We start from the raw sequence: 13916 nt of genomic DNA, 5'->3' as shown, positions 1-13916 counted from the left end.
ATATTAATTCCCATTGAGAAATTGTTAGCACATTGTAGATCACACTTTGTTTTTAATCACGTGCATATGCAGTATATATAGTGTGTATTTGTCTGTAACACACACACAAGGGGCTTGTAGGCATGCAGTGCGAGGGGTAGAGTGGCAGCAGCACCTTTTGTTAAGTGCCTCAACGAGAAACTTGTAAAGGAGGATGGCGACTTGCTCAAGGGTGCCTCGGGAGAGGTCACTTTGGAGTGTGAGCTGACACCTCCCAATGTCGGCGCACACTCTGAAGTGAATCAGCGGGAATCAAACCACCAATCTTGCGATCATTGAATGACCTGCTCTACCAATTGAGCCACTGCCTCCCCCAAGTTATCTGTACAATTTCAAACATGTATATTATTCACTGGTTCATTCATTACTATCTACACAGATGATATGATGATAAATTTCTGTGGTTTTTTTTATTTAAAAGGTGTTAAAACACATTAAAGAAGGCAGTGTATAACCTGTTTATTAGAAACAAACTTCTCCCGTCTTCTCTTACACATAGGTGTAAGCTCGATGTCACCACCTGGTGGATAGAGAGCTTCATATTGTATGTACAGTAATTGTAAAATAAATTCATAGCAAAAATGTAGGAAGCAGAGAGATGTAATAAAAAAGTACAAATTTATTTTTCATCTTTACAAAGGCCTGTTTACCCAAGTTTTTATAAACAAAATATAAGAGCTTCTCATCGACTTGCACTGATGAAAAAAATAAAGATTCTCACCAAAATGAAAAACAGGACAAAATAGATGAAGACAGAACAGAACATTAACTGATGAGTAACAGCTAAAAGTTTACAAAAAATAAATGGCAAAAAGTCTTCATCAATCATTGATTCAGACAGAACATAACAGCAAGTGCTTCACGACAAATATCTTAAACTCCAACAGCAGTGCTGCAACACAATGCACAAAAATGCTTATGGAGAAGTGTTTGGCTGACCAGTAACAAATGTCCACCTAAATCCAAGCTGTGGGTTACTATTCATTGACAAAACACCAAACATTCTCATTGACATAAGACCCCCTCACGCCCCTCACTCATGTTTAGCATAAAATCACTATAACTGGATATAAACTCAATGTCACTGAGAGAGAATTGACAAATCCCGCACAGTACACAGTATAATAATAAATGCATGTCATTAAAAACTAAAAAAATAAAAATAAACAAATATCAAAAGCCCATTTTAGACCAGAGAAATAAACAATTGAAAAACTGTCAAAAGAACATATAAGAGAGCAATATACAACAACAAGTCCAAGTAAAAGGAATGTCTACAAATCACGTTAGCAAATCAAATTAAATATGATGGGATTGGGGCTCACACCAGATTTCCAGTCAGATTCCCGAGAAAACCATTAAAAAAAAACATGAAAACATGAAAAAAATAAACCAGGTGGTGCGTTTTCAACATTGAAATTTGAGGATTTACAGTTAATTTCAGTGCATTAAATAATAGTTTAGTACTACACTAATAATGCTGTTGTTTTACTTTGCTTCTCTTCTGAGTTTGTTCATAAGATGAAGCTTTTCAGGCTGGACAGTGATAAATTGGGGCATGCCTTTGGTTCATATGGTATTTTTCCTATGTGAACAAATATCACGTTCAACTATGGTGTTGGAAGTAACACAACTCCCTTGCAGATGCAGAAATGACAGATTATTTTGCAATCAGATTCAGACACATGCAATAATGGTGACCAAGTCTGAAAACACACAAAGGATTTGGGCCTCAGTTCATTGCTGGTAAGCAGGTCACCAGCCTGATGTAGAGCACCTTACAACTATAGACTACATTCTTTGTTTAACAGATATCCTGTAGGTGTAAAGTATACACCAATTAACGGTGCATAGATAACTTGTCCATTTAGAGCAATGACACCAACAAATAAAATGAAGATGGAATTGCATATATGCCAAAAAGTCTAGTGCATAGTGCCTGAAATCAACAAAACAGGAAAATACACTGGAAAACAGAAGCTGTCCTACAAACAGAATGTGGATTTTGGAAATTTGTTCGTACATCAGCTAAACATCTGATTACCGGTACATAGTTTCACTTTGACTTGACTGAGGCCATGTCCACACGTAGCCAGGTATTTCCAAAAGGAAATATCTTTTTCTATTGTTAGGCCTATCGTCCACACAACGCATATATTTTTGACAAAAATAACGTTTTTTGACAACTCTGGCCAAAGTGAATATTTTTGAACACATCGGTTACGCGTCTGTGTGTGGATGGCTGTAACTGGAGTTTTACACTTCAATACGTCTTGCCTGCATGACGTCATATGTGTGTGAAACCCGTGTTTATATTGAGAAACAGAATGGATGTCTTTAAAACTACGCTAGCGGTAACAATTGTCCAGGCATTTTTGATATCTTAATTTGGCAAGGCCAAGTGCTGCTGCTTCACACTGAGCACAGACGAAGGTCGGCTGTTTTCCAACAGATAAACGTTCTATGTTAAGAGATATGTTCCTCGCAAAAGACGCCAACGCCAGCTATGGGTCAAAATGGGATGCACTGCAAGCTGGTGGGAAAACTGAGATGAGATGGCGTGAGAATTTACGCTTGTTCTGGTCCTCACTTCTGTCGTTGTCAGAGTTATTATGGTTATAAACTGATGTGGTTACGCGTAAGTGCAGTGTATGGAATTTTGTTGGGTTGTGTTGATTTAATTTTTTTTTAAGTGGAGGGGAACTTTTTTAAAATATTTTTTAAATGCCCTGCCCAGCTACATGTGGACATGACCTGAGATTGTAAATTTAAATTCTGGGATTACATGAACATTAGGTTCTATTTCTAAAGACACTTTAAAAATTAGGAGTGCAAGATCCATCAATGATTCTAGATAACAAATTAAGGGGTCACATTTTTTTGCTCCAAACCAAAATTCACTTTAAAGCCTCTGGTTCCCAAAGACAACCTGGTAAACCTCTGATTCAAAGTTATTAATTTCATCGAAACCAAATTGTCACCACCGTTCAGTAACCCTAAAGGGGAAAGGTTAACAAAAACATGCAAGACATTTAAAAACATTTTAAAAATTTTAGCTTATTTTTAAGGGGTTGTTTACACATCAAAAACTGTTTTTTCAAGTAAGTCAGACATAATTTTACGAGCATTGATCTTCCAATTAGCTTTGTAAATTAAGTTTGATTTGTTTTCCCTTACCCTTTTAATTAACAAATGCCTTCTGTTGTCACATAGGTTGAGTGCCTGGCACTACGATATCATATGTCCAACAATGAAACACAGAAATTAAACCCAAAAACATTAAGACTGAGGAAGAAACGACTGCAACTCCATATCCCTTTTCACAAGAGCTGCTTGCTTATTGTGTTGCTTATTGTGTTCCTACATTCAACTCTTCACTGTACTGTCCTTTATGTTTTAGCACAAATAAAACTAAGCGTGCCAGTGACATTACGTAACTGTGATAATGCTGCTGTATGTAGCACACAAATGCACAAAAAGGACGGATGCTGAGTTTTTTTTTCAAGTAACCCTAACCCCCCGCCCCCCGGGCCTCCCCTGCATGCTGAACATCCTATGTTTTTAATCTTTACAGAGATTGTACAGTACACAATTGACACAGAGCTTAACTGCTAGATTTTAAAGTTTGGATAATGCCAAAAAAGATTTTTTTTAAAGTAGTCAAGCTCCTGGAGGGAATCTTACAGTGAGTAGGTATTTTAAGTGTTTATATTTGTATGTGAATGGGGTGGATCAGTTCATTGAGCAGTCCTCTCCCTCTGTGTCAGTGTCAGTGTCCGAACAGGCGGTGTCCATGGCGATGTGAGAGGGGCTCACTATGACTGCTTGCCTTTGCTCCTCTTCTGTGCTTGCTCTCCTCTCCTGAGTGCGCTCAATGTGCTGGATAGCCTGAAGGCAGAACATCGAAAACTAAATACACTGGACTATGAAAAAAAAAATAATGTCCTAATTATGAAAGGAAAACTCAGCATGATTCTTGGAATCTAAAAGGAACTCCTACCTGCACAATAGTATCCAGGTTCTGTCTAGATGTGGACACAGTGTTGGTGTGGACAGATGGGCTCATAGTCACCACGGTGATGTGATGATGGAGGTGCTGGGTGAGAGTTGGGGCAGGCACAATTACAGTGGGGTGGTGAGTTGAGGCGGAAGGAGTGAGAACCTGAAGGACAACAGGAAATGTAAACAAAATTGTTTTTTCTTTTTACCTACATTGGAGACTGTATTTGATGACATACATGTACTGCTGACACATGTGATTAAAAATAAATTCTAACAACACTTGAACAGACAGCAGCATTCTGAAGGGACAGATGACCCCAAAATTAACGTTCATACTGATTGTACAAAAAAATTACAACCAATCTGGTCCTAATCCATTTCTATGGAAGCCTGAATACATATTTTGTATGATTTAGACTAATTGTAGCATCCAGATAAAAACAATGGTACAATTAGAAAAAATTGTAGTGGCCATAGTTATATACCACAAGTTACAGACTGTCAAATGTACCCAATAACATTAAAATGAAAAAGTACTACAGTACATATATAGGCCGTGTCCACATTGTAAAATGACTCCATAAATTAGCTACATCATTGTTTAAGCATCTGAAAATGTGTGAAAATGTGGCAGTTTATAGTTCGGAAATTGTGGTAGTTAAATAGCAAGTAAGGTCACATGTGCGGTTAAGTCCTATACATTGTGTGACACATCTTCCGGTGCATCTGATTGTGTATACCCTCCTCAGACTGAGTGAGCATTGAAGCTCCTCAATGTTTAATGAAATAAGAATCTTCAACCCATGAATGATTAGACTCATGCTTGTGTTCATCTTGAGTGCCCCGTTCTTTTACAGTTTGAATATCACAAATGATGCTTTTGCGTGTGTGTGCGTGTGTGTGTGTGTGCGCGTGTGTGTTTCTAACCTGGGGACTGTGTGTTTGATTGTCAGCAGCTTGTATGTGCTGCAACCGTAACAGTGTCTGGCTCTGGAGAATTGCCTGTTCCTCCTCCACCTGCTGGGTGATCACCTTCAGCCGTTCTGGGTGCAGCTGGGTGTCCAGAGATCGCACCTGCACAAAAAGTAGGGCACAAATCATATTCTAGGCATCTCAATTATTGTACAGATCAATTAAAATCACAAAAATAGATCCAGGAGAAAATTGAAGAAGGTAATGCGCACAGCTCAAAAGATACAAAAGGTATTGTATTTTATTAAAAGTCAATAAAACTGGAAATATCACAACCCGACAACTCCTCTACCTGTTAACTCTCACAACCAGTTTGTGGCGAAGTTTGATTGCCTTCACTGTCAGCTAAAGCCCTTTAATTATAACCTGCTAGTCAGGTGACTCCAAGATGTGGGATAATTTACAACTGTTTAGTATAATGGTAAAATCTGCTAACAGATGGCTGATAATGGAGCAAAATCCATTGTATTAATCTGGTTGTTTAAATACTTCATGCTAACTGATCTTTTAGCCAAAGACTGTGTGAACTTGTCTTATCTGCGTTGTGTAAATAAAAATTTAATATGTCATCTATAAGACATGTAAAAGCACATAAAAGAACCTCCGTGCACCCTGCTCCTCGTTGTGTCTCACCTGGTCCTCCATCTGCATTCGAGCTGATCGCTCCTTGTCCAGTTGCTGTCTAAGCTCCAACATCTCTTTCTTGAGCTCCTCCACCTTCTCCTCCTCCAGCATATCCGGAGACCCGATACCTTCATCCTTCTCTTCTGCTCGCCTCCTCTTCGGTGATGAGCCACTGAACTCCTGATGTGTAGGATAGGTACAGTTAGTTAGGCATTTGAGTGGCATTACTTAATATTTTATTAAATTCAAACTTTGTTACTGTCAGCATTATTAAAATAAAAACTTACTTTTGCAACAACTTGGAGAATGTCAAAACACAACAACAATGCTGTTTTCTTTTAATGCAAAAGCTGTTCAACGCCATGGGTAGTAACATTCAATGAAACTGAGAGTGGATCATAGGATCAAGGTGCCGAATTATTTTCACCGAGGGCCATATCAGATTGTTCGTGAAAATATAAAGGATACATGATGTTATGTAAGTAATTTGCATACAAACACTGTTGGAGATTTTCACCTGGATGAAGCGCTTGAGCTGGTTGTTTTGTGCTAGGAGCTGCGTCTTTTCCTGCTCCAAGGCAAAGATGTAGTCTGCAGTCTGCTGCAAGATGGCTGCCTGTCAGGGACAAGTACAAAAAGGTGAATATGAGAACAGTTACTAGACAAACTATTTCATGTTTCTCGCCAGGCATAGCATAAAAAAAAACCCACCTCAAAATAAGACCAGTATATCAAAAATGTGTTTAAAGAACCGTGCCCAATCATTTCAAGCTTTGTCAGAAGGTTCAATGATATTAAATGTCATTACGAAGAATGTATTCTTCTGTGCATTAGTGTTTGCACATTTTCTGCACCTTGCTGAGTTTCTCTCCATCTGTATGAGGGAGGAGGGTTTTGAGGGACTGGAAGCCTGCGTTGATGCTCTGCATGCGCCGACGTTCATTACTGTTGGCAATTTCACGGCGGATTCGTCTCTCCTGGTCTTGAGCTGTCTCTGGGCTGAGGGGGATGTTTGCCAGGCTGAAAGGCAAAGGTTAAAAAACAGATTATTATTCTGTCCATTGAAGATGTAATGTACAAGCTGCTCTGTGACACACATTTGAGCCTTCTTGTACAGGCTGTCTTCACAAATTACTGTAACTAAATGTGTACGACACAAACAGGGGCACAAAAAGAAAAACAGATTCAATGGTAAGCAGAAAAACAAGTTACATATTCAGCTTAAAAGGACACAACCATTCACTGGCAAGTAAATAAGTAATGCAAATGAAGATTAACATGAGTATAACTCTTTTGACCTCTCTCCAAATTCCTCACTCAACCTGCCTGGAGGTCTTTGAGTTTGGCTGAACTCTGTGCGCCCTAACACAACTCCACTCCACGTTATGATGGAAAAACTACCTGCTTTATTTACTCTGCTAGAAAAATGCCAACCTTTTAACTACAGATGACGGTAAACCTGCAGCACCAGATCTGGGAAATTTGTAAAGATGGATAAGGTCAGCTAGAGGACACTGTTCACATGGTACCAAATAGTTATTTTGTACAATATGAGGGCATGATGATATGCACCATCCAAAATTTTAAGTGTTATATTCAAATAATATGATTTATAATGGTGTATTTACAGAATGGTGTTGTTAACCTAACAAAAGTGCCAAAGAAAACACTTTTTTTGAGCATCAACCTCGAAACCACCAAAAACGAAAAACTCATTTTTGCATTTTGGAGCACAAAGTCAAGACAAAAATCACCAAAATTCAAATGTCCTAGAAATTCAAAACTGAGCAAATCGAAAGACAAATATCCTGTTAACATTGCAAAGCATGTATGAATTTAATTACCATCAGTCCAAAGATTTCTAAGGCTATTTATTAGATGACATGGGTACACAACTGCATTCCAAAATCTCTTTTGGGGTGTATACATCTTTACATGATGTATGTGAATAAAATAAGTACTGTAGTTAGTTTACAATTGTGTGCTACTATTTTTTTTTCTTACTTTAAAAGCAGACCCCTTAAAATCTGATAATCAATGTGCAAGCTGTCAATACAAGGTATATTGTAGGACTGACTTAATATGGACTTCCATAATCATCGATCATCATATAGCTTCTTACTCTTCACAAATTTTCCAATCAACATAAAAGATTTCCATTCTATCTAAAATGTTTTTCTCCCCAGTAAAAATGTGAACAGAACTGAAGTCCGTCTGATCCCCAGAGGAGTCGAGCTGAGAACAGTTCAGCATCCCTCGTTAGCCATATAACTTTACTACAACCCCTTGTTGATTGTCGACTGGGTGATAAATGGGTCTTTATTCTTATTTCGATTTTTGTCCACAGGCCGCACAAAAATAAATAAATAGGGGGAAAAAAAGCAATTCTTTTCCCCACAGGTGACGTTAAATGACAACTTCTACCGTCTGTGCATGCCAGGACCTCCAACATGGCCGCCGGAGCACGCGTTACGCAAGTCCGGACGGCTGCAGCAACAGGCCCCCTCGAATCACGGAGAACAAAGCTTTCTACCATTAACGTAAATCTAGTAATTTCTAAGTATGCTGGTAGCAATGCGGATGAATGGCGATCTTTAAGAAACGATCCTGTTAAACAATACAGCAAACACGTGTAAAAACACAAACATAAAAGAATAAATCGGTCATATGTTGGTAGCTTCTGGTTAGCCAAGCTATGCTAACAGTAGCAGAGGACGCAACGATGGCTGCTGCAGACCTTTTTTTAACGCGTGTAGCACATCCGAGCCCCATTTTACCACAGTGTTCGGTTTACCAAGAAAATACAATATATATGCTACTAATTTGGGGGTGGGTGGGTGTAAAATGGGTACGAAATAATGCCACGATAAGAGTTCGGCTCGGCGCACAATAGCGAGTTACTGGTAAAATTGTAGCTACCACGTGGTTCGTGTTCCAACTGCAGGCAAATGTATCGATTTTATCGCACTGATTTGCATATTTCTGAATTGAAAAGGGTCAAAATAGACATCGTAGATTATGACACGAAATTCGGTTTGATAATTTATTAACCTAAAAGAAAACAACCCCCCCCCATTCACTCAATTGCAAGCAGCAGCGGCTGGTCAGCAAGCTGCTATTTGTTGAAACTAACTATGCTCCTGCTGCCAAGACATCGCGGCGAAGCTAATGTCTTATGCTAACATGCTAACTGAAGTAAGACTGCACAACACGGATATAGACGCACTACAGTCGCACGATTCATGCTTTATGTGACTAGTATAAAAAAAATATGCTACGAACCTGCACAGACCTCCAATGACATCCTTCTCAGTCTTCTTGAACTGCTGCAAGGACTGTATCTTCTCTGTTGGCATCATGAAATATTCCATGCTTTCAAAAGCAACACACTGTAGTCAGTGTTTTTGTTTTTTTGTTGTTTTTTTTTGTATCTTTTCCCACGGCTGTCCTTAAAATGCAATGATGTACGGGTTCGGTACAGAGGTCTCACCTTATACATCAACGGAGCGTATCTACATTACAGCCACAAAATCAAGTAATCTGATGGATAGAGTTGGAGAAATAAAAAGTAAGTTCTGGCTGCTTACTCCCCACAGCTGATGGGGTTCCCTGTAGTGTGTGTGTGTGTGTGTGTGTGTGTGTCTGCTGCCTCCGCCTACTATGGGTGTGTGCGTGTGCAGCTGATCTGTGTGAAGCGGGAAACAGCTGGTTGGAATCACAAGCCCGCTTTACTGAGAGCCTGACAAATAATCTTTGTGGTGATGCAGGGGTGGCATTTATCAAAGAACATGCAGGGGCACCAAAATCCACAATAGACGTGTTCCACAGAGAAAATTTATGAAATAGCTATCGTGACTTGAAGTCACTGAAACGGTGCCGTGGAGTGTAATCATGATGGGGAAACCTGGTCTGTGGCTGGCTAAAAATAACAGCAAATAGTTCTGACATCAAAAGATTATACACAGACACATATTTTCTTGATGTCAGCATTTGGAAGGAACCTCAAAGATGATTCTTTTTTTTTTTTTTTTTTTTTTAGTAGTTAAATCCAGCAGGTCATCATCCTGCTGTACTGTTAATGAATGCTATGTTTCATCCTGGATCATTAACTTACACATTGCTGGTAGACTCTTACATGCCGGAGAAACTTGGGTCTCATTTTATTGTGATGTATTTTCATGTTTTGACATCAATGACATGTCTTGAGGCCAGTTTGCTAATCCATCTGGCAGTCACTGGTGGAACAAACATGGGACTCTTGCATTTAATTCCTCACTTATCACCATGTCTTAAATTCTGGATGTATTTTAATGTGACTGTCCAATTGTACCCCCGCCAGTAACTCCACCCTTGCTCTGTTCATCTGTAATGATCACCTTCCCTTTTCTTACCACCATACAGCCACACTTTTCCTGGCCAAATGACATCCCTTCATCATTATCATCAGGGTTTTCAAGTAGCATTGATTTTCATTAAAGTAACTCATCCAATAACCATGTTGACATACATCCTATTGCCAGAGGTCCTAACCAGGACCACCATCCTGTGGTTCTCACATTGGCCCTCCACTAAGTCATCAGAATTTTCTCTCTCTTATCCAAGCTACATCCCATTCACAGAATGTGAGACTCTTCAAGGATTTTCTGATGCTGGAATGGAATCCAATTTACCTTCTGAAGGTCTACAGTGGACAAAAAAGCAAAGAAGCCCCAAATCATCACAAAGCCACTGTAGGTAGTTTTTTCTTCACCAGATGCCTTATTCTTTCCACTCCAGACACATGGACCATACAATTTAGCTTTTATTTATCCAATCACAAAACAGAATATCAAAAGTTCTATGTTGTATTTAGATGGTTCTGAACATATCGCAGTTAGCATTTCTTGTGCTTTTGGATTAATAGTGGCATACATCTTGGAATCTGTATATGGCCCTGTTGTAAATTTGGACAACAGAAAAAAACATTATGGGACTCAATCGCTAAAATAAATCTATGAAGCTTGGCACAGTATTTTCACAACATCCAACTTGGAAGTGTGTGCTCATATGGATGGTATTCGTGGAACTGAAAGAATGTGACTGCAGTAGTCATTAAAAGTTGAATTTTGTGTTGTGAAAAAATTACCTGTAACTGACTGTTTATGAATGATTTGTGTTTTGCAAAATAAACCCTAATGAACAGTGCCGATTGAATGATTGTGGTTCAAAATGTATTTAAAACAACACCTTTCAAGTTGTGTTTATTAGCTTTTCATTTTTTCCATGCAACAAGCAAGTTTTACAGTTCATGAAAATAACAAGTAACTTAATACATTATACAGTTACAAAGATAATAAATGCAGCCCTGAATCCATTCGACAGTTAAGAATTTTTTTTTTTTTAAAACTGCCATTTTTTAAATGTATTTACGTATCACTTACAATACATGAAACCTTCCTCCACGCAGTTTAAAATAGGATACAGGTATAATATTTTCTGGAAAAGGCAAACATGATGAGGGTTACTCTTACAAGAAATAAGACATGTTTTAAAGATACAAGGGTATGTCATGAGTTTCGTTAAAATGTCTGATGCAAAATACACATACCAACAATATAGCTTTATTCCTAATGTATTACGAGTACCGTAAATTCCGGATACATTTAGCACACCTGAATACAAGCCTCACCACCAACTATTTTAATTAAGAAAAAATAACCCCAACTTGATATACCTGTATATAAGCAGCACCTGTCTATAAGCTGAAGATGTCGGGGTGTTGTAACATGAGATACTTACACACAAAAATGATACACAGCTTTTTGTTTTTTAACTTTTTCCATGCCTGTAACAAGGCAGTAAAACAATTAATTGATGCCAAGCTTAGGTGCAGCAGCTCTATTTCCTACTTTGACAGCCAGATTGAGCGGCTTTAACTTAAAAGCTGCATCATATGGCTTTTGTTATTTGTTTTCCATCGTAAGGGGTGTGAGTCATGTGCAAAATGTCTGTTCAAAACACAAACTATGGTTGCGTTCCTTGCAGTATTATCTCTTTCACCTCTGTCTCACTTTTGCTCTTCTTGCTCGAGAACTTACTGAAGGCCGTTAGCCTGTAAAATGTGTCAGCTGCATCATGAAAAATGTGAAAAAAGCTTCTGAAAAAAGTAGAATCTTGTAGTCCGGAAATTACGGTAATGTATGAAAATTACACCTGTAGCTCTCAAAGGATTTCACACAAAATATAGCCAATAGATAACATGTAACAGAGGAAGTAATGAATCTTCAATAGTAAGTTAATCTTCAAGATATACTCAATTTTCTAGTTTGTACCAAGTTTCTGCTCCGGCATTAACATTGCAGATTAGCCAATACCACACAGACATACATTTCTTATATCTTAACCCTTTTAAAATCTGTATTTCTGCAAAAGGTGAGCAATCTAAATTGTTTCAACAGGCCTTTACTGGAATGTTCAAAGTAATTTTAATGATGTTTATAATTCAATATAAAGGCTAATTTTATTAAGTCTGCAAATGACTATCATCATCCTTCATCTGATGTCATGGTGAATTGTAGAGGTCGGATATTTATCAGATTTGAAAGTTTACTGAGCTGATGGAGTGTCTCCTGTTAGCAGTGATGGTCTGGACCTCTTTGCAGCAGATTTCTCCACTGCAAAAGTGTAGTTATACTGAAACAAAACAAACAAAAAAATCAGTCTCTGTTGGGAAATAGTCACAAATCCCTGGGAAGCTACATCTGATCTCACCTCATTTTCAATGTCTTGGAGAGACTTTATCCGAATGTTGTTTAATTGTGAGTAGAGTGTCTAAGAAGGAGATTTGACAAAGAAACAAATGTAAAAAAGAATTCAGTTACACAGCCGTGATAGAATTCATCCCTTTAGCATTGTTGAAAGTGTAATTACCGTGCCCTTTGCCTGGATATCAAATTTTGGGTGAAGGTTAAATGGAATTCCATCAAGAGCTGCACAGAGTGAATATAGGTTAGAGCTGAGTGACTTACAGTAGATGCAGTGAATAGTAATAAGTGTCATTTGTTTGAGGAGAGACTTATAATACCTGTGATTCCCTGAATACTGCTATCAGTAGCTTTATCAGTGTTGTCCTTGATGTGGAGGCTGCTGCGTCTCTGACTCAGTTTATTATTTGGCCGTGCAGGAGGAGGGTTGCTGCACCAAAAAGATGTATGTAAATGACTCCAGCACACAGTTTATGCAACATAATGGGATTATAATATTCGCTATTTTAACACAACATAATGGACACACACAGTGTCCATTCCACTATTGGATAATTGTGCATTTTCTGTATGTCAAAATCTACCTGAGTAATTGGAGCCATGATATGACCTTTAATAGACGATTCTGACAAATGCATTGTATGAGTTGATATTAGACATTAAAGATGTGTACCTAACTTTAAGTGGCTGAAGAGCAGATAGCTGCTGCAGTGTGAGTCCACGGAGATCCAGACTGACACTGCGTGGTTTGGCTTGAGGCATGGGGTTATAAAAATAACCCTTTCTGCACCACAACACATAGCCATGGATGTCTCTGTATTGAAAAGTCACATTAACGATTGATTGATTAAATTATCAAAATCACAAACTCAAGTACTAATACAATGAAACTAAGTGATAAAGGAAAAATAGATCACTATGTTGTGGGATTTAAGAAACACTTTTATAAGTGGAGTTCAAATAAAATGTTTGTAGTTGTAGATGAGAATACAACCAACCCGACATATGTGTGATGCTGCAACATCATTTTGCTTTTGGCTGTCAGTTTAATATCCAGAATAGCTGTGTCCACGCCGCCCACTGGGACGACACGTACACACACCCTTTTCTTTTTTGAAACAGTGGCCCCTAGATAGATAGATAGATAGATAGATAGATAGATAGATAGATAGATACACAGACAGACAGACACACACACCTTTAATTATACTGAAAGTTAAACATACACTAAGAGCAAATGACATTAAATGTAAAGAGATAATAAAGCATCAGCAATGTGAATACAAGTGTGTGGAATGTACTGCTCTCATTGTAAGGATTGACTTTAGATATATCCAGACATGTCTGCAGTGTGAGCTGCTGCTATGCTTTGGTTAGAAATGGATTTAAAGCTTTTAAAGCAATTATACAAAAGACAAAATACTTACTTGGTTCAAGATGCTCTGCTATATAACAATAACCATGAGGAATTGATTCCTTGTCCGAAATAACCTGAATGTCTGTCACTACCATACCACCTTCCAAGTCCTGGAGAGA

The 13916-nt window shown here is 38.3% G+C and overlaps 2 protein-coding genes across 3 annotated transcripts in view; both read right to left on the bottom strand.

The window, feature by feature from the left end:
* Nucleotides 1-656: 656 nt before the first annotated feature.
* LOC137600125 (transcription factor AP-4-like) lies at nt 657-9232 on the bottom strand. Its single transcript, XM_068321548.1, has 7 exons — nt 8920-9232; nt 6492-6657; nt 6155-6253; nt 5647-5817; nt 4969-5115; nt 4040-4201; nt 657-3927 (listed from the first exon to the last, which is right to left on the bottom strand). The coding sequence occupies exons 1-7, from the start codon at nt 9006-9008 to the stop codon at nt 3772-3774; spliced, it is 990 nt and encodes a 329-aa protein (XP_068177649.1). The 5' UTR covers nt 9009-9232; the 3' UTR covers nt 657-3771.
* A 1958-nt stretch (nt 9233-11190) lies between these two features.
* The window catches only part of mvb12a (multivesicular body subunit 12A), a 33974-nt gene continuing 31248 nt past the window's right edge, over nt 11191-13916 (bottom strand). For both annotated transcript variants that reach the window (XM_068321922.1, XM_068321921.1), the window contains exons 4-10: nt 13808-13907; nt 13379-13508; nt 13054-13194; nt 12701-12810; nt 12547-12605; nt 12388-12447; nt 11191-12309 (exon numbers count right to left, since the gene is read on the bottom strand). In XM_068321922.1, coding sequence (XP_068178023.1) covers nt 12223-12309; nt 12388-12447; nt 12547-12605; nt 12701-12810; nt 13054-13194; nt 13379-13508; nt 13808-13907 — 687 coding nt within the window. In that variant the 3' untranslated portion in view covers nt 11191-12222. The remainder of the gene's footprint in view (nt 12310-12387; nt 12448-12546; nt 12606-12700; nt 12811-13053; nt 13195-13378; nt 13509-13807; nt 13908-13916) is intronic.

Source organism: Antennarius striatus, chromosome 8 (assembly GCF_040054535.1).
Source record: "Antennarius striatus isolate MH-2024 chromosome 8, ASM4005453v1, whole genome shotgun sequence".
In the NCBI taxonomy this organism is placed as follows: domain Eukaryota; kingdom Metazoa; phylum Chordata; class Actinopteri; order Lophiiformes; family Antennariidae; genus Antennarius; species Antennarius striatus.
This window is presented reverse-complemented; position numbering and strand designations above follow the sequence as displayed.